The 21,086-nt window shown below is 41.2% G+C and overlaps 1 protein-coding gene across 4 annotated transcripts in view; it reads left to right on the top strand.

Annotated features, from left to right (window-relative positions):
• Positions 1-21,086, top strand: part of TIAM2 (TIAM Rac1 associated GEF 2) — a 97,110-nt gene that overhangs the window by 48,137 nt on the left and 27,887 nt on the right. For 3 of the 4 annotated variants that reach the window (XM_039707626.1, XM_039707627.1, XM_039707625.1), the window contains one exon: positions 17,424-17,527. In XM_039707626.1, coding sequence (XP_039563560.1) covers positions 17,424-17,527 — 104 coding nt within the window. Of the gene's footprint in view, positions 1-17,423; positions 17,528-19,922; positions 20,112-21,086 lie in introns of those variants that run through there. The other variant, XM_039707628.1, reaches the window with a different exon arrangement.

Genomic DNA, 21,086 nt, shown 5'->3' with positions numbered 1-21,086 from the left:
GCTTAGTGTCTGATTACCTGATCAGTTCAAATGGAAACAGAAGAAAATGGCATTACTTTGAATTAATAGATAATCATAAAGGGTTTAACTGTTCTGTGTCCTCTTACTCAGGAATTGAATAAGAGTTTAGATTAGTGGCGGGGATATTTAGTGATCAAGCAGGGATTTGGAGGCCAAGGACTCTTAAATTCATATCCAGTCTTTAGGAAATTCATAGAATCATTAAGATTGACAACACCTTAAAGGTCATCGAGTCCAATGTTTGACCAAATGCCGCCATGTCAACAAAACCACAGCACTCAGTGCCACATCCAAGTGTTCGTTGAACACTTCTGGGGATGGTGACTCCACCACATCCCTGTGCATCCCATTCCAATGCTTAACCAACTGCCTTTTCAGTGGAGAAATACTTCCTGATGTCCAACCTGAACATTCCCTCGTACAGCTTGAGGCCATTTCCTCTTGTCATGTTACTTGCTCTCTGGGAGAAGAGGGACAACCCTGGCTACACCCTTCTTTCAGGGAGTTGTGGAGAACAACAGTCTCCTCTGGGCCTTCTTTTCTCCAGGCTAAACACCCCCAGCTCCCTCAGCCATTCCTTGCTCTCCGGAAGAAGAGGACAACCCTGGGTACACCCTCCTTTCAGGGAGTTGTGGAGAACAACAAAGTCTCCTCTGGGCGTTCTTTTCTCCAGGCTAAACACCCCCAGCTCCCTCAGCCGTACCTCATATGATTCACTCTCCAGACCCTTCCCCAGCTCTGTTGCCCTTTCCTGGACACGCTCCAGCCCCTCAATGTCCTTCCTGTAGTGAGGGGCCCAGAACTGAGCACAGGATTTGAGGTGCAGCCTCACCACTGCTGAGTACAGAGGGACAATCCCTGCCCTGCTCCTGCTGGCCACACCATTGCTGATCCAGGCTGGGATGCCATCGGCCTTCTTGGCCACCTGGGCACAGCTGGCTCATGTTCAGCTGCTGACCAGCACTCCCAGGTCCTTTTTCCCTGGGTCACTTTCCAGCCTCTCTTCCCCAGCCTATAGCCCTGCCTGGGGTTGTTGTGACCCAAGGACAGGACCTGGCCTTTGGCCTTATTGAATCTCATAACACTGGCCTCAGCCCACTGGTCCAGAGATCCCCCTGCAGAGCCTTCCTGCCCTCCTCCAACGCTCCAATCCAATTTGGTGTCACCTGAAAACTGACTGAGGGGGCATTTCATGCCCTTGTCCAGATCATTGATAATATATTAAACAGGACTGGCCCCAGCACTGAGCCCAGAGCAGTACCACCCGTGACTGGCTACAGCTGGATGTAACTCCGCTCACCACCCCTGTCTGGGCCCAGCCATCCAGTGAGTTTTTAACCCAATGAAGAGTGCATTTGTCCAAGCTATGGGCTGGCAGTTCCTCCAGGAGAATCCTGTGGAAGGCCATATCAAAGGCTTTACTGAAAGCCAGGTTGGCTACGTCCACAGCCTTTCAGTCATCCACTGGTTGGGTCACCTCATCATTACAGGAGGTCAGGTTGTTCACGCAGATCATGGCTTTCCTAAACTTGTGTTAGCCCTCCTAAACCATGGTTTTCCTAAACCTGTCCCCTGGCTGTCCTGTTTAATACTGTTCTCTCTGCTTTGGTAGAGTTGAGTGAGTCACTGTTAAGACCACAGTTTTCAAAAATAATTTCTAATGTTTGCTTGTCTATATTGAGTCTGTTCTTCTGAAGTAGCACCTTCGAAAGTCAGTTAATGCTGGAAGAGGGGACCTTTTTAAAAAATCAATCTCAGTTTGGCTGAAGGTACATATCAGGAGTTAAAAAACCTCAATGCTTCTGCTGTTGTCTCCCTGTTTTTAGAAATTAACCGTCTTTCTAGAGTGCTATGAGGATTAATGAGCTAAAATTAACAAAGTGCTTAGAAAATGGAAATTTTCAGCACTGAGTCACACAGTAATGCCCTGCCTAGTGGTTGGTGATGACCACCATGCGAAAGCAAAACAGAACTTACTTAAAATCACTGGCTTCATGTAACTTGGACAGTAATAGTTTGTGCACATTTGTTTACAGTTTTGTAACTGTTTGTAGTAACTGATGAATGCCTTTTCCAACGTATTCTGTTGAGGATACCCAATTATACCTTGTGGCAAACCATGGCAGCTTTTACGGTACAGAAGGGAAGTGATTGACTCTCTCCAAAGCCACTAATTTTGCCACTCCTGAAAATTATTCCCAGGGAATTTTTGGTGAGAGTGATTCATTTTCTCCAAGAGGTTGTTATACCCTTGTAGCTGTATTTTAGACCTTCTGTGGTTGTATCATTTGATCTCCCACATGGCACCACTATGTTCCTGCTGCTTAGCTGCTTGGTGAGTAATAAGTTTATCCTGGAAAAGAAATGAGATGAAATACTTAAAAAAAAATGTACTCATAAATGTGGAGCAACTAAATTTGCTCCAAGCCCCAGTGCCAAGAAACTTAAAGAAATATTTATGTAGAATTAAAAAATGAGGAAATTGGAATGAAGTTCTTAAAGCTGTGGAAAAAAAATAAATTAAAAGTGTCTCATTTTAGGATGGCATGGATATTTGAGGAAAAAACAACAGAGAAGGCACCAGAATTGCAAACTATATTTAGGGCAATGCTGTGTGGGTTTATGGTATATCTATAGATATACCATATCTATGGTACAAGGCGGGAGGTAGAAGCATTAGTAGGTGTGAAAGTTGATTGCAGAATGTTAGTTACTGTCAGAGTTGAGCAATTTTTCTTTTCCCCAGCAAGTGTGGTTTAGCCAAAAAAAAAAAAAAAGCTCTTGTTTTTGGTTAGCTGACACTGTTAAAATCAACCCTAATTTGTAAATAGAACAAGGGTCTCTGAGGGTTAGAAAGTTAAACGGTAGTTAAATGGGAAAGAAACCACTTAAAAAAAAAAAGAAAGAAAGAAAGAAGAAAATTAAAAAGTAAAAAATAAATGGGCATGTTGTTCCTGTGCTCCGTGTTGTACTCCTCACCTGTGGGGTGGGGTGCTTACCTTCCATGCAGGGTTCCTGTCTGGCCCGTCTTTCTGGAAGCGCAGTCCCAGGAGCAGTGAAGAAGCCTTGGGTGCAGCTGACAAGGAGGAGGCTTGCTCCTCCTCCTCTTCCTCTAGCCCCATAGCACTCCTCCCACCCCTGTGCTGGCAGCAGCCCTTGCTGCAGCCCCTGCAGCTAATCGAGGAGAAATCTTTCTCCCCAGCCCCCGCACACTCAGGGGGTTGAACTGATGGGTGCAGAGTTCTGACAAGGGCCACAGCCAGGTAAGGAGGAGGAGGAGCGGGGAGCAGGCAGGTGCCAGGGGAGAGCTGGTTGCAAGGAGAGCTACTCTCAGAGGCAGAAAGTTCTCTTTCAGTTCAGCTGCCCACAGAACACTGCTCTAGCCACTTTGGAGCAATGGTTTTGCCCTCTGCTTTCCTTCCTCTTGCACTAATGCCTGGGCAGCAGTGTAGTCTGGGACATGCTGGTTTGAGTCACTCCTGCTGATGCTATTTTGTGCTGTAAAAGGCACGGCTGGAGTCAGGGAGGGAGATAGTCAGGCTTCGTGCTTTTTTGACAAATGGCTGGGCTGTGTGCTGGAGAGGAGCAATTACATTTTAGCTCCTGATCGTTAAATACAGAGATATTTTTGCAAAGTGTCAGTGCTTCAGGAGGAGGATCAGTGGTTTGAATCCTCACATGGAAAGTGGCTCTTCTGTTCACCAAGACATGTGCAGCATCTGATTTTAATCTTAGTAAGCACCCGCAGAAGCAAAGCACATCAGTTGGTCACAAGTTTAATTTTTATATGACTTATTATTAAAAAAATTACCTTAATAATAGCAACTGATTTGGATTCAATTCCAAGGTACTTCCTGTTTCAAATGCACTTTGCTAGGTGTTCTAGATGCCTCTGTAAAGTGTAATTACAACTCACTGCTTCTCCAGAAAACTTTGCTTCATTCAGCTTTGTCAGATACCACCGAGGTGAGGGAGGAAAAGGAAGGCAGAGGTTGGCTTTGCTGCCAGCTGTCTCTCTGCATGTCACTGTGCACACCTTTCCACATAGCACCCTGTACATCCTCTTTCAGCCCCAACCTACCCTGAATATCAGAAAGACCTGTGAGTCCTTCTTAAGAGAAGAGGTAAAGTTAGGAAGATGTTGACACTAAGATGGCCTCTAGCTCCAACAGCTGGGGGTTGTGCCTGGACCACTGGCTCAGACCACTCTGCTTCTTGCTGTCTGCCCATAGCTTTTTGTAAATGTCTTTAATGCTGAAAGCATTTCATAAACTAAAGTAAAATTAAAACTTAACTGAAAAGCATTTCTAAAATGACTTCTACTTTTAGTTCTGCCCAAATCGTGTCCTATTTGAGATACTGTTTCAACATAAAAATTCTCTTTGTTGTGCTGTAGGGCATCTCCTTCCTTGTGCTTTGTGTGTGAGGAATCAAAGAAATCTGGTTTTATTCTTTCACAGAAAATCCCTTTGAGCTCAGAAGAGAATATTGCTTAGCTTCTCAAGTCCCAAGGATACCCACAGTCCTGTTAGGTAATGGGCCCTGATATCTGTTAGTTGTGCAGGTCTGCACACATTGCTCCCTCTTGCCTGGTCGATCTAATACCAGGTATATGGCAGTTTTGTGTGGTGTAAGGCAACATAGTAGGAAAGTCTCTCTGCAACACAGACATGTAGTTGTCTATGCAGCATGACTGCTTATCTGCCTGAAGATAGATTACTCTGATGGGCTTTCTTTTCCTTGCTTATTACCCAATTCAGTGAGAAACCACAAAGATGTGATAGGACATGCTCATCAGAGCAAGCGCAAGGGGCAGGCTGTGTGATAGGACAGTAGTCTTGGACAGCTGTGGTGGGTTGGCTCCTGCTCCAAGTTGTTTGTGCACTCTGAACACAGGTGTCTTCATCCTGCACTCTTGTGAATTGCTGGGAAAAGACTAGGTCTGACCTGTGACAATTCCTGGGACTGTAGCAGTGTAGGGATCAATTCAGAGAAAGCATTTGTCTCTTCAGAAGCTGGATCCATTGGAGCACTTGTTGCCTATGGCATATTTTGCAATACAAGTGTTTCCCAGGAGTGTCACTTTAATGAGCTCTTGCTGCCTCTTGACAAACTGTCCTGTTGCTAGATGTGTGTGCACCAAATTAAAAAACTGCTTATGCTATAAAATGCTCTTCATTGTGCTTTCCTACTGGAAGAGCATTCTGTTCTGCTTTGCTAAATGCTGCTATGATTTAATCCCTGTGAAGTTAGTGGGCCAAATTGTTGGGTTTTTTTTTCCTGGTGTAAAATTCATTAAACCCTGTATAGCTGCACCTTCTGGCTCAGTGATATGTAGGCATAAATCATCATATTGCCCTTCCTACTAAATTCTGTAGAGTGACAATATGGATAGCAAGGAGGTTTATTAATGATGATAAAGTTAGAGACATCCATATATAGACTAGTGCCGTAGGCATGATTTAAAACACATCAAACAGCAGAAGTTCTGTGTTTCACAGAGGTAAGGCAGGTTGAGTAATGATAAAAACTGTCTAAGCTAGCCACAAATTCTTGCTAAACTATTAAGTAACTTTTGCTCTTCTTTTCCCCTCTCTGTTTTCATGACTTTTGTGCCTATAAATCTGAGATGGAGAAGAAAATGCACTGCTGAGGTGGTATACTTGGAACCAGGGCAGGGCTAACTCCATTTGCTTTCCAGGTCTCCTCAGTGCAAGTGACCTCTGAGGGCAGCCAAAGCCTCCCATGTGAGCAATCCTGCAGAAGCAGCTAAAACAAGGAGAGGGACCCCTGACAGCACCCCTGCATGTCCAGCAGCTGTAGCTTGGAAGGCCTATTGGCAACAGTGGGTTACAGCCTTTACTGACTTAGAGAGGATGGTGGTGTTGAGGACCCAGCTCGGGTCCTGCAGGCACACATCTCCAGCTGTTGAACTGGAATAGCAGGGGGATGCATGAGCTGTGGCTAACACTGGCCTCCAGTGAGACTGTATGGAAGAAGGCATTTGTTACACACTTAGGAAACAAAAGCATTTAGGTAATAGTCTGAGAAGCTGGTGTGAAGTGTTAAACTTTAAACTGAAAAGGCTGAACAGCTGCCCAACCGGCAGATACTTGGGCAGAAAGTTTAGAATGTTAAATAACCGTATAGAAACAAACCGCTGAGACGCAGGGGCTGATCAGGCATTGCTACAGAAGTGCAGGCAGCTATTTCCTATTGTGTTGCTAATTTGTATCTCCTATTGATTGTTGAATTAGCTAATGAGTCAAATGACTTTGCCTCACCACGAGCTGTTAATGGACAAAGGAATCTAAAGGACTCTGCTCTAGCATTAAAATGGATGTTGCTGTAGATATTTAGAAAAAAAAAGAAATATAAGAGAGCAGAAAGCAGCCTATAGAAAGTCAAACTTGTACAAGTAGGTGGTTGATTGGAGTGAAGCCACTGTTCAGCATGTCGCCCAAAATGTCTTAAGAAAGCTGTACGATACAAGAATATTTGCATGAACATACTGCCTTTTCTGTACTTGAAAATGTGGAATGTTAAAAGAAAAAATGTCACTTTCCTCACTGAAGGGTGAGAACAAAGGAGAAAGACTTGTCCTGCATGATCATTTCAGATCCTAGCCAGAAGTAGGAATTTCTCTTTGTCTAGGCAGTATCACATACCCAAATAGAAGCAGCCAGGTTGCACTGTACTTTGGGAAGCATGTAAAGCACCTTCTGATGTTTCCTAGTTTGCTCCCTGAAGCCAAAACATATGGATGAAAGGGGCCATGAAGGGAATCTTCTTGGCTGGTCTGTAATTGCATGTCTTGTTTGGTAACAATTACTCTAGTTAGTGACAGGCCTCTAGTAATTCTGTGTTGAAGAATCCTCTCTAGGAAGTCTGATGTTATGACAGCTGTATGCTAATTTTCTTTCCAGATTTTAACATATGGAGAGGATTCCTGAATGAGTCTCCAGCTACATCAAGGAGTGATTTGTTACAGCCTAACCTGAGAGTATACCTTCTAGCCAGTCTCAAAATAGGTTACAAACATCCAGACCACCAAAAAGTGATACAAGCCAAAATATCTTACAGAGATGTAATAATTTCTGAATTACTAAATTCAGTTAATTTTATTTGTGTTTTTCTAATGTTCAGTTTTCTAAAGACTGAAGTTACTAGTGCTAGTAGATTCAGGTCACGATAATATAGCAATAAGAATTTGAGCTAGTTTTTATCTGAAGTTAGTTCAAAGGCTTTCAGAAGAACTTGAAAATTTCCTAGGCAAAAAGAGGAAGGTGATTTTGAATTGATAATAAATTCAGTGTTTCACTATCTTTTAAACTGTTGGTTAAAGCAGCATGAAAGCTGTAAACCACTGTACAGTTAGTAACCACAATTACTGCCTGCAAATACATTTGGATTTACTCTAACATTAGAGTTAATGCTGTGAGTACCAGCTGTGGGGAAAAAAATGGACTGGCATTGTGCAATACTTAAAAACTTATACAGATTCCATGAATTGAGCTAACATGAGCACTCAATTAATTGGAGATTAATGAGAATCTGCACTTGGGGTCCCTGGTACCTTAGTCTCTTGCCCAAATCCACAGAGAGCCTCAATGAAGATAAAAAAGTGAACCAAATTGCTTTGGCTTTCAGCTTGAAATGGTAGAGAATATGGTGAGTTTCAATGGGCATTTCTCATCTGTAGCTGCAATCTACCCACCTTCCCTTAAAAATCTGTTTTCTTAATGTGAAAGTTACCTAGAGACAGTTTTCAGCCTAGAAATCAAATGTGACCATAAAAACTCCTCATGAATAAGCTCAGTGTGTAGCAGCTATTTTTCATAGGTTGAGGCTTGTTCTAGTAGGATGTAAGAATGCAAAAATTTTATTTGTTTATTTATTTGCTACTATGACATGCAGAAGAAATAGATGAATAATGAGGTAAAGTAGGACTTCTCAGTTCACTTTTCCTAGGTGGAAATGAGATCTCCACTTGTTACTCGAGCTGGACCATTCTTGTGTCATGGTCTTTGAATTTTTCCTCAGCTGACTTATCACCAAATTTCTAATAACCTTTCTCTGGCCAAAGATTGTTTAGAGTAAAACATCCGCTTTATTTCAAGGCCTTGAATAATTCTGTCTTCAAACACCTTTTGATGTTTACCCAGACATGGGCCTTCATGATGGAAACCCTGTAGCAGAAACTCCCGTGTCCTCTTATATTACAACTTCACTAAACTTACCTAGGTGTATCCCCAAAACTTTGTCTTCTAGACCCTCCTCACTTATACTAGCAATTTTTCCAATGCAAATGGCCACTGTGGGATAGTTAATGAATCTTCCATGGAGTCTTCTATTGCTTTTCTTCTTCCTGACCGTAGTTATTGTGTTCTTTGCAACCTAGAGAAAAATCTAAAGGGCTGTAGAAATTGTGTGGCCTCTGTCATGCATACTAACTGGTGGGTACCCCTTCCATGCTGATCCCAGGGGATAACATGAGCCAAAGAACTGAAAAGACTTATCCTCGCATAAGAAGATATACAAGTTATTCATAGCTAAACTAGTGAACCCAGAACTCTTCATCTCTCTGGTGGAACTTGGATGTCTTCTCTAACAGAGATTGTGAGAATGTATTTTGAAAACCATTCAGTAAATTCCTTTGGATCAACTGTTACTTTTTTGAAAGATATTTCTTGAAGTTTTTCAGAAAGGAAAAGAATACAGAAGGAATGCTTGCAGATCTATTTTTCAACTTCATTACAAAAGTAAATATACTGTTGAAAACCTGAAATACATTAGGTTGTATAAAACCAAAAGAAATAAGCACATGCATGCTACCTGCCAGGCTGAACTGTTTAACTGAAGTTATGAGTGGTGGTCTCTGAGGGAGCATTTTTAGAGCTCATTATGCTGATATGTCTTCTCCAGGCAGTGCTGGAATGGTTCACCTACCACTCCCTGTTTTTCAGTAAGTCTGAAGGCATGAAGACCACCAAAGCTTTATTCCTTTGTGAGAGTTGGCTCAGACTTTGGTATTATTTGCACCAGGGATTTTGGAAATATTTGTTATCTTCTCTTGGAAGTTTACTTTTCTCTTGATAGTAACATTGGCTAGAAGAATATGATAACTGTAAGTTTATCATAATTAACTGATCAGTCTGGGGAATTTGCAAAACAATGAAAAATGCAGCTTTCCATACACCTGGCTTAAATTTATTACCCAAATGTAATGTCTCATTTCCAGATAAACCATACAGGCGATTATGGAAACTCTCTGTTACAGGGAGTGGAAAATCCTCCATGCCGAAGATCAGCTGTGTTGTGTTTTATTGGTGGTTTCTAGAACATTTGGGAATTACTGAAAATATTGAATACATTCTTTCCTAGTGGACAGTCTGGACCTCCTGCAATCCTTTGCAGTTGTGGATCCTATTTTTTTTCAAGCTAAAATTCATATAACTATTCTCAGAAGTAAGTTGATGCCCATTTTATTGCTGTTTTGCATAATCTCTCTGAAATCACTGGACAATACTAGTGTTTAAAAAATGCTGTCTGTTCCTCTGATCTGATGTCAGGATATCAGTCTTTTACAGACTAAGCCAAACCCATCATAACTGCTTGAGTGCCACTGTATCTACAGCATCTCACTAATGCAGGTTAAAAACTGCCGCAGAGAGGACAGGAAGTGAAAGTCCTCTTTCCCTTTCAAGTGCCAGAGAACTACAAACAAGAAAGTGATCAGTTTGTTGCAGTAGAGTTGTTAATAAACATCAGAGCTGGAGTCAGCAAGAAACTGGGGTAGGACAACTGTTGGGGCTCATTACCCATGTGCACTTGTGATATAAATGTTCTCTAAGTCATAAACATTCTTTGCCAGGATCTTTAAGCACCAGTATGAATGAAACATAAATTATTTCTTCTGCTCTCCTGAAGAGACAGAGGCTTCTGGCTATTTTAACCTGTGTAGCTGTATTATGTATATATTTGTGTAATATTTGTGCTATGCTGATGATAGATAAACCCAGGATGGGAAGGAATTTCCAGACTCAGCATGTCCAATCCTCTGCTTGTTATGGCTTTGGACAAACCTATTGATACATTTATCCTATTCCATTTTAAAATAGATTGTTTTCAGTCTTTGTGCCTAGGTAAGTCTCTTCTAGAAATTTATTTGTGTGACGGTTGAAAACCAGTGTTCTAATTGCCAGCGTAGACATATTCCTGGCTAGTGGAATGACTGATCAGGATCTGGTGGCCTTCGCCATTGCTTAAGTGACTCTAGCTCAAAACTATATGTTATCAACCCCCTCTCCACACTTCCATGTTTTTTTTTCATGATTCCAACTCAGGAGTCCCAGCTTATAGAAGCAATGCTTCTTACGGGTCCCTGAAACTGTTTTCCATGTGGTTTCATTCTAGGACTGTGCCTTCATCTTCAAGGTCATCCACGTCTCTTTTATGCATCTCCATTTGTGCTCCTAATTAATTCTCTGTAGTAACTTTGAATGATTTGAGTATTTAATTGGAGTACTTACTATTGTACTTTCTTTGCTGAGACAAATAATGAAAATATTAAATAAAATTAGTCCCCAAACCCACCTTGCACAAAACCTACAATCTAGCCCTTTCCAAGCCTGGAGTTAATTCAGACAAATCTATTTCTCATCTTACCTGCTAGACAGTTCTGTCTTGTTTTAATTCCTATCCTTTTCATTTTGGATAACAATTTCCCCAGGGATATTATAAAAGCTTCCTATTTCTTTTTAACTAAGTTTCCAGAAGATTATTTTTGTTCTTTATTTTTGTCTTTAAAAAAAATACTTTATTGAAGGTGGATGTCATATTAGTTTGACACAATCTGCTTACCCATAATGTATATATGTTATTGTCCATTTATCTTCGCATTTCTGATTTTTCTTTCCTTGAATTTATTGTGAAAGCCTAAGGTTACTACATAGGTTATAGAGCTATATTTTCCAAAATCTGATTACCCCAGCATTCTCATTCTTTCTCTAAGCGTAGCTATTGGATGTTATTCACCAGCTGTATAGCCTCATCCTCTTTTCCCCACCATTAGGTGAATAATTTATTGATATCTTTGCTCCTGAGTTTCAATTTCACATGCCAGGTTTTATATGTTGAGAGCTAAAGTTTAGTCCTCTGCTCAGCTGCTTGAGTGCAGCATGGCTTGCACCCACCTCAGACATGGCCATTTTCTGATCATTAATTGCTGTCCTGCCTTACTCATCCCTGTTGATTACAGGCAGATTTCAGCCTGGTCCCTATGGGACTGGTTTTACCCTGACTCTCTGTTTTAGTGAGTGTTTGGTGATGTGGTAAGTGGATCAGGTGAAGTCAGGGATACCAGGAAAGACCCACAGCTGCTCACTGTTAATCAAGCATCTCCCCTTAGCTCAGACATGCCTGGGTGCCATTCCCTCACCTAATTCTTAAAAAACATGTGACTTCATCTCGCTTGCCCTCTCTCTCCCCCACTAGCTGAGAATAGTTATCAAGTAGTGCTGTTCCTCACAGATCTGAAAATGATGCCCTGCAGTGGTCTTGGAGTGAGAGACTGAGTAGATTTAATTTTTCTGTGTTGTCTTCTCATGTAGATGTAGAAGGAATTTTTATTCAATTTATCATTGTCTTTGGAGTGGCAGGTGGAAACACTCCTTCTTGCCATGGTTTGAAAAAAGAGGTGGTTACACCACCTACACAGTGCTTGACATTTGATAACACTTGACATGCTTGTGATGGTTATTTGGCATTTTTTAAATCAGCAAGAGCAGTCTGAAATGGAACAAGTTCTGATGCATTATGAAAAGAGAACTATGAATAAAGAAACAGGATCCTCAGTTCCTACTTTCTCCTCATGATGATTTTGCCTTTGCAGTGAGCAGCTGAACTGTTAAGAACATCTATGACTTGAAAGTAATTAAGGCTTCTTTGTTAATTAAACAGAAGAAGAAAGATAAGTGACATTTGCAGTTGCTGATGGCTTCTTTATGGTAAATGAATTGCCGGATGGTTGTTGTTGATGTTTTCCAGTTGATTTCCTTTGGATTCTTGGCTGGGATTGCAGCAGAGATTATTATTGTCTCACACATCTGCTAGACGATGAGTTTCCATTGTACCTCACTGCACACAAACACATGAATAACTTCCACATTCACCACTTGTACGTGTATCACTGCATCAACATGGGAAGAAGCATTCCCGTAGGCATACAGAGCTCTTGGATATGCTGCATGTGTTTGTTTTTCAAACCAACTATCCCATCTGTGTGCTCTGTGCCTGTTTTTAATTGAATGTTGAGCAGTGAGGAACATGACTTAAGTGCGTTTTCTCTCAGTTTTTAGTGGTTACACTCGAAGTTCTCTTGAATGATTGAGTCACTTACCTGCCTGCCAGCAAGACACAACATTGCAGAAGCAATGGCATTCTTTGGTGGTGCTGTTGGTAACTAAAGGTGCTGAGTGTGTTCTTAGTACTTGGTGGTTCTTTGCTAGAAACCAAGAAAAATATTTAATATGCATTTCATGTGATGTAGTTTAAGCTTTTCACATAGAGGCACTCTTTTTCCCCCTGTGCTTTTTTGGGAATCCTAGCATTTAGCTGCTGTTGCTGCTCTTCTTGCTTGCAAAAAGCTGATTGTATTGGGTTCGTGTTGCAAAGTCTTGGTAGCAGGGGCCTACAGGGGTGGCTTCTGTGAGAAGCTTTTAGAGCTTCCCAGTGCCAGCTGGCTCCAGTATGGACTCACCACTGGCCAAGGCTGAGCCCATTAGTAGTGGTGGTAGCTCCTCTGGGATAAGATATTTAAGAAGGGGGGAAAAACCTGTATGATCAAAGCTGGAGGGAGGACTGAGAATATCTGAGAAAAACAGACACCAATGTCAGTGAAGAAGGAAGGGCTGGGATGTGCTCTGGGTGCTGGAGCAGACCTTGCAGCCCTTGGTGCAGACCATGGTGAGGCAGCTGCTCCACTGCAGCCCACAGAGAGAGATCTAATGCAGCCTGCGGAGAGATCCACCCGCACCAGAGCAGATGGATGCAGGAAGGAGGCTGTGATCCCATGGGAAGCCCATGCTGGAGCAGGTTTGCTGGCCAGATTTGTGATCCTGTGGGGGATCCACCCTGGAGCAGTTTGTTCCAGAAGGCCTGCACCCTGTGTGAGGGACCCACGCTGGAGCAGTTTGTGAAGAGCTGCAGCCCATGGGATGGAGTCATGCTGGAGAAGTTCAAGGAGGACTGTCTTCCATGGGAGGGTCTCCATGCTCGAGCAGGGGAAGAGTGTGAGGAGTCCTCCGCATGAGGAGGAAAAGAGCAGCAGAGCCAATGTATGATGAACTGACCAGAACTCCCCATTCCCTGATGCCCTGTGCTGCTCAGGGGAAGAAGGGAGAGAAAATCAGTAATAAAGTTAAGTCATGGAAGAAGAGAGGGGTAGGGAGAAGGTGTTTTAAGATTTGGGTTTATTTCTCATTATCCTACTCTGATAAATTAAACTAATTTTTCCAAGTTGCATTGTTTTTCCTGTGACTGGTGAATGATCTCTCCCTGTGCTTATCTCAATCCATGACCCTTCCATAGTATTTCTCTCCCCTGCTCAGCTCAGTGATCGAGCTGCTTTGGTGGACACTTGGTGTCCAGTTTGGGTCAACCTACCAAACTGACTTAATATTTCCTTTTCTGGAGACACTCCTGTTTGCTAGACCGGAAAAAAGTATCTGCTTCAGAGATTCCTGTATCCCAGCTGGAAGTGATAAACATTTCCACTCAGCAAGCATGAGTGTGTGTGTAAACAGGACAGAGGTGTACTGCAGCAAAGAAAAATTATGTTAAAAGATTTAAACCATGTTTTGTTTAACTCATTATTATCAGTCCCATTTTTCTTCCAGACAGTTTTATCACAAGTGTGTCAGTAGAATAAATCAAATGTACTACTGTAATGGAGCTGTATGGGCAAATTTAGCTGTGAAACACTCACCATTTACTATGCTGGAAAGCCTCTCAAGCAATATTTTCAGTGGAGTATTCCATGTTTTCTTTAAGTAGAGAGAAGCATAATTCTAGTAACATCAGAATTTTGGTTTTTAAAAAAAAATTATTGAAAAATCCTGGAAGTGCTGGTTTGACCTTGAATTTCAATGATTTTTAGGAACATATATCTCTCTGTATACTTTTCCATCCTTGTGGCCAGCAAAAGAACCAGAATAATATATACTGGAACAAATTTGTACTTGCACAGTGATAGCATCATTCTTAATCTTGTGCAAATTCTATACAGTTTTGTTGTTAGTTTTACCTGAAAGAATACTGGTTAGCCAGCCTGTAAGAGAACACTTTCACATTATTATTTGTGAACATCTTTGATAATGTGAATTCTATTTAGAGCTAAATCCAAATTTTAATGTTAAAAGAAGATAGATTTTGTAGGGTTTGGCTTTGCTAGTCCCTTGTACTTAGCTCTGGAAGTAGAAAAAATTACAGTGTTGAACTTTCTGCTGTGTTTATGTCCTTAAGATTTGCATTTGTAATTACCCATTCTCTAATATTACCTTTTTTTTTTTTTTTTTGGGAGGGGGGAGGCAGTGAGGGGGTTGAGCTCTCAGCTGATATTGGTGTTTCTGTGCTTGTTGGGAATGGTCTGTAAGAGTAGATCCAAAGGAAGTCCCCTTCCACAGCAAAAGAAGGAAGAGGAGACAGGATATGGACGCTAAACTGATCAACAACCCATACATCCTTCCTTCCTTCCTTCCTTTCTTCCCTCCCCATGTTAGTTCTGCATACAATGTAGGATGCAGTAGGATGTCTTTTTTCACCTTGGATTCTTTCCGTGTAGCTTTTTTAAGATTTTGCTATTTAAAATAACATTTACTGTTGCTTCTCTGTCGTCAGCAACTCATTCTGCCAACAGCAAATGCTATAAAAATGGGCAAGACTATATGGACCTAGCTCTGATAGTCCTGTAAACTACAAAGGAAAAACAAAATGAGGGTAAAGGCAGAAAAGATGGGTCATGTGGAAAAAGCAATACAATATTCTATTTGCCTGCTTTGGGTGTTGTTATTCTGATTGCTTCTGTTTATGTTTTTTGCTGATTGTTTTACCCTATTTTCCTCTTCCTACATTTATGCTCTCTCTTCATTGCTTGTGTAAGCTAGTTTTACTGCTTCATAAAGGACAAATATGTTTAATGGTCCCTTTGTAAAATCAGGAAAATAGGGGTTTTTTCTCACTAGCTAAGTACCTGAGATCAAACTCTAGATCTTTATGCCATTGCAAAATATAGCTGAGATGCATGCTGTTTGGAGGGGAGAAGGGTATTAAAACCTAGAGTGCAAGTAAAAAGAGCTCACCTGGGAAGCAGTAGGAAATAATATCCTTGGCATCACCCTGCCCTGAAGAAAATGTTTAAAAGTCAATTTAAGTTTTAGAGGTTGGCTTACCCAGGAGTTGACAATGGTAGGAGTCAATAGTCATTCATGTGTACTCATATACAGAAGAAAGCCTCAAAATTACTTTAAAAGTCCAGAGGGAAGGAGAAAATTATTTCGGCTTGGTGGAAGAAGAGAAGTAAAAGCATAATAAACAGACAAGACAGACTCTTTCTTAAGGTCTTACAGATGATGGATGGTGGGATTGGAGTTGTATAAAATGTGGTTTTTCTGCAAAAATGATAACTCTTGGGGTATTGCGTATTACACAGGCTCTTATATATCAGGATCAGCCCCTGACTCTGGGAGCAGAAGGTAAAAAAGCCAGAGGGGAGAAAAGTGATGAGACCTTATTTCTGCAAGGATAGGGAAATGAGAAAGTGGTCAAGCATTTGGCATATGGGTGGAAAATGTCAGCCTCGATGCTAAGCTTGACCTGAGCACCTTAATAACATATGGAAAAACCCAAATTGACATTGTGCAGAGTTATTTGCATGTCTTTCTCTGAATTGCCTCTGGAGTCTGTCTGCCATGTTTTGTCTTACCAGGAAGGCTCCTTGTTGCAATGTGCTCTTTTGGGCCTAAAATTCCCATTTTCCTCTCTGCTTTAGTCCATGTTGTTCAATTCTCTCTGAGAGGAACTGGTCCTGCTCTGCCTTGAAAACAGCAACACCCAGGCAGCTAAATTCTGTTGTCCTTCCCAATTTCTTTATTGCAAGCTGTCATGATTTCACTGCAAGATGGGTGGTATTTGTTTTAATTACCATTTCAGTTGCTGGTGTTGGCAATTAAATAAGAATCTTACCTTTCACTTAAAAATAAATCTCCAGAATTTGTAGGTGTTGAGAAAGAGTTTGAAAATGTGGTAATGTGGTGTGAATTGTACTCTGGAGGCTTAAAGGCTAGGAAACAAAACAGCAAACTTTTACCCCCCTTTGATTGCTGTTTTAGCATCTGAGGTTGCTGAAAATCCTTTTTCCTTTATCTTTTCTTTTCTATTCTTTCCTTTTTATTTTTTTTATTTGTTGGTTGCTTTATAGTTTTCAGCTACATGGATTGATAATACTGCAGATCAAAAATCACTTCTTCACTAATAAGATTTTTAATTAGAATTGCCATGTGAACATCTCTGCAGATTTTCAGCAGCCAGTTGAGGAAATATAAAGAGAAAGAACATAATTTTTAAATTAATGCTCAGCATTGTTGGATAGCTCTTGAGTTTAAATGTAAATGTTACTGAAAGCTACAGGCTGTCAGTAAGTAGAGCAGGGCAGTGCTCTGGTTTTTGCATTGTGCCAACTACTGTGTAGATGGACTCCAAACTTGAGAAAATTGGTGAAGTATTTGCAAGAAGAAGGAATTGTGTCTGTATTATGAATTACAGTGTTTGCTCCAGGGCAAAAATTCTCTTTTCTGCTTTAATCTTTAAAGGATTCAGGACTAAGTCATGTTGAGCAATGGTGTGTTCATCCAAGGAGAACTGCTGAGTGCGTTTAATAATCTTCACTGGTTGTCTCAGCACAGAGTGTGCTGATTATAGATAGTGCTGCCTTCAAAAGCATGCTGTTAGCAAGAGTGTTACATTTATTTTGGTAGATCAGATATGCACATTGCTTCAGATAGTCTCCCATGTCCAGCTGCTGTTTGGAAAGCAGAGTTTCAAGGCATAGTTGCTTCTTGTTTTGACCTCTCCCATTGTTTTCTGAGGGGTGGAGATAATTGCAAATTTTGTATTTTTTCTGGACATGGCACTTAGTGTCCTGGTCTAGGTGACATGGTGGTGTTAGGTCATCAGTTGGACTCAATGGTCTCAGAGGTTTTTTCCAGCCTAATTGATTCTGTGATTCTCTCCTGCTGTTGTAATTGTACTGGACACTGAACATGTTAGCCAGGTAAGAGCAAATACTTTTCCTGTTTCTGTCCTATAACCCTCTAATTTATTTATGTGTTTTATTTCAAATGCAGACTTTAGTAACGTGCCTGACATCACATCCAGTTTGAAAAGGAGCAGTACCGATGGCACTCTGGACCAAGTGCCACACAGGGAGAAGACTGATCCACCCTTCAGGGTAAGAAAATGCTTGACACAACATTCCTTTTGAATCAATAGGCAATGTTGTAGCATTAATGCTCTGCATTTTGTTGGAAAGAATTTACCATATGGCAGTAGCTTGAAAAAAATTGTACACATATTAGCTGCATTGGTGTTTTACTATCTTGAGGTCACCCTGACAGGTCAGCATCTACAGCACAGTTGCTGCATCTGCAGGAGCAGTGTGATGGGGGCAAATGGCAAGCAAGTGGAGACTTGTAAAATTCATTCTTCTGTGTGGCTTGAACCCAGTTCCGACAGCGAACAGTAAAGCTGCTGCAGCTTTCTAATGGATTCAGTTTGTTTTGTCTTCTCTTTTTGCTGATATTTCCAGAGCCTACTGATAATATTGCAGTGACCATAGCAATACTATGTCAGTAAAGTGGGCTACAGGCTTGGAGAGGTGCAGTGTTTGAGAGACAGTGATTGCTACTCTCTAATTTGGAGACCTTTTATGTGTCTGCAGCTCCTGTTTGACGTGGCTGGACTAATGGCTTTCCTTCTCTCAGCAAGGACTTTGGGGGCTGAGGCTGGAATGCCCAGAATTAGTGCCCACCTTCGTGCACTGGTCTCCAAAGAGCAGCATTTTGTCCATTTTGCTCTGAATCAGGCAAATTGCAACCTGTGTCCAATTGAAGTGCATATTGTTTCGAACCTCCCAACTGCAAGTGTGGGTAGTGTTTTTGAGTTGGTGGCCATGATTTTACCTGGCATTGCCATTCTGACAAGAGAAATGTGTTTTTAAATTCTGTTGATGAGTTGGTTGTATCTTCAAACAAATTTGTGATAACACTTGTGTTAGCACTCTTGCATAACAGGAATGACGTTAGAGTTTTTATGGTACTGGAATATATTACTGTCTTGTGGTAGGTTGTATGAAAAATTGGTAGAGATGAGATGGAAGGTTAAAACTTAGAAGACTGGAATAGGAAGATACATTGTGCCTCTAACCATACCTACTGAGAGGAGCTGTTAATCTTACTTTATGAATTACTTTGTAACCTACTTCAGTCTTATAGAGGTGATTTTATGCCCTTTCCCTAGAGAATAAGGAGAAGTCCATTGGTTATGGGTCTTTAGCCCATCTCCTGCTGCACAAGGGAATTCCCACAGAGATGATCTGTGTCCTGTGCAAGGATTGCTTGTGCTTCCCCAAAGTCTTTGCAACCGAACAAACTGCATTTTCTCTCCTTAGGAGGAGGAAATTTTGAAAGGGGTATTGTGGATTTTTTTGCTCTGCTTTAGGACTTCTGCCTGGCTTTAGGGGTGGGGATCTTTGTGGGAGCACAGCAGAGGTGACCCCAAGGCTTAGGATGCTTTGATGGCTGTCTTCACCAGGCCAGGCTCCCCGAGTACCTTGGGGTGCCCTGCTCACCTGGATTATGCAGTGTCCCCTGTGCACTGGGTGGACATAAATGCTGACCTTCTGTCCTGCTGGAGGGGAGGAGATTCTGGGGCATCAGCTTTGCTCTAGCAAAAGAACAAAGCAAATCCTGATCGCCTGTGTCAAATACACCAGGTGCCAGAAAATTAGGGAGAGTTCTGAGGATTTAAATACACAGAGAACAATTGATGTACACTAGTTGCTGCTTTTAATGCACTAAATTTGCTCCAATGCTCTAAATTACATGCTGCAATTAAAGCTCAAAAAAGAGAGGAAAATGGACAGGTCTGCTCCATGCCCTCCCTCCAGCCTCAAATTTGTCAGATTCAGCAGTTATTAGGGCTTTTGCATGATTTGCTGAAGTAATTGCCCATTCTGTATTGCAGTTCACTTCTTGAGCTGACATGCAGGTCTGCTAGTGTCATTTTAAAATTTATCTGAGGCTGTCCTGGTTTTGTAGGTACAAGGGTGGAAAACAGCCTGGCAATCAGAGGCAGTCAGACTGCAGCTGTAAAGGAGTCTGTGACAGCTCTATAATTTCTGCAAATGGTTTGTAATTGATTGCTGTCTTTCTGTTGGAGGGTGCCTATTACCGTCAGAGCTTTTTGTCTGACCCTTTTGATGTCCCCAATAGATGTAGAAGTAAAGAAAACCCAAACCTAACAGTTAAGTTCAGGTGGTGTATATTGTATGTGCTTTTGTGATTATGTATAACAGGAATTAAAATGATTTCTGTTTTTATAGCTGTGATTTGGTACTGCTCACCAGATGAACAATAACTACTGCTAATAAAAACTAGTTTGAGGAAATTGTGAAGCCTTGAAAAGTGTAGCATCTGGATTTGGGGTTGTGGATTTTTTTTTTCCTTTGCCTTCTGTTTCCTGCATGTGCTGACTTGACCTCCCACGCCTGTGGACACCATTAGTGCAGTAGGCAAGTAGGCGATGCTGCAGAAGTATGGGGGAGAGGAGCTCTGCAAGCACAGCTCTGTGGAGAGGAGGCTGTTGGTGCTGAGAGGTTCTGAGCACAGCCTGGAACAACAGGCAGTTTGGGATTATTTCAGGGGAGACACAGCTAGAGATGCTCACTTTCCAGTTGACAGCAACCGTAGATGAGATTGTTTGGCTCTGAGGGAGCAAGGTCCTTTGAAGTTTGGTTGATTTTTGTCCCGTAACATGTAAGTAAATAAAAAACAGTCTTAAAGCTTTGGATTTAATGGTTGCATGTTTGATTTCTGGATTTTATGTTTCTTGTTTGGGGCATTTTCATTTGTCTGTTTTTCACTATTTTCTTGATCTCATACCAAGCTAAGGTGAGGCATCATCTTAACTGAAAGTACAGTGAGACATTTCAGAAGTGCCTTATAATCTCAGAGAAATAAGTCTTTATTGCATGTGTACTACATTCAAGCATACCTTAATTTAGTCGGTCATTCATGGACTTTTTTTTTTTTTTTGGTTGACTGGGAAGTGAATGCATTTAGGAGGGCAGGAGAGGCTAGTATCATTCTGGAAATGGAAGCTGTCCCTTAAGTTATAAAATATTATTAAAAATATATGGATATTAAGAACCATCTATTCCAGATGCACATTTGTTCTATATTCTCTGGGATACCCCATTTGTACTTTAATACCTTTAACCTTGTCTTCAATTTTATTTGACAGGGATAGATATTATACTTGTAACACATTGTGCTGCAGTACGTTTTCAAACTGTGTTAAAATACTGTTTATGTGGCAGCAGCATGTTGTCCTTGCTCTTGGTTCTGGAGTATGTAGATGTTCTGTTGACAGAAGAATATGTGACCTCAGAAAATCTATGAATTGAGCATGCCTGTCTGTGTAATTAGGTTTAGTTATGTTTAATAATTTTGAGAAGTAATTGTCTGTGCTCCTGGTGCACATTTAAATCCTGGTATGGTGGCAGTTGCCAAAAACCAAACTCTCTTTACATCACAGTAGCATGAAGTCGAACGAACAAAAAATGCAACTTGTCCTTTAGCTAGTTGTGATTTCTAATTGCAAAATACATTGGCTAGAAATGTTTTCTCTAGCCCACTGTTTGTTTTAAGATTAGGTTTAGTAGTCTCTTACTAACTTGCTTATCTTTACTTTGTATTTTCAGTGTATGAAAAATAACCCTGTATGAAACA

This window comes from Passer montanus, unplaced genomic scaffold (assembly GCF_014805655.1).
Source record: "Passer montanus isolate IOZ18808 unplaced genomic scaffold, ASM1480565v1 scaffold2, whole genome shotgun sequence".
Taxonomy (NCBI): domain Eukaryota; kingdom Metazoa; phylum Chordata; class Aves; order Passeriformes; family Passeridae; genus Passer; species Passer montanus.
This window is presented reverse-complemented; position numbering and strand designations above follow the sequence as displayed.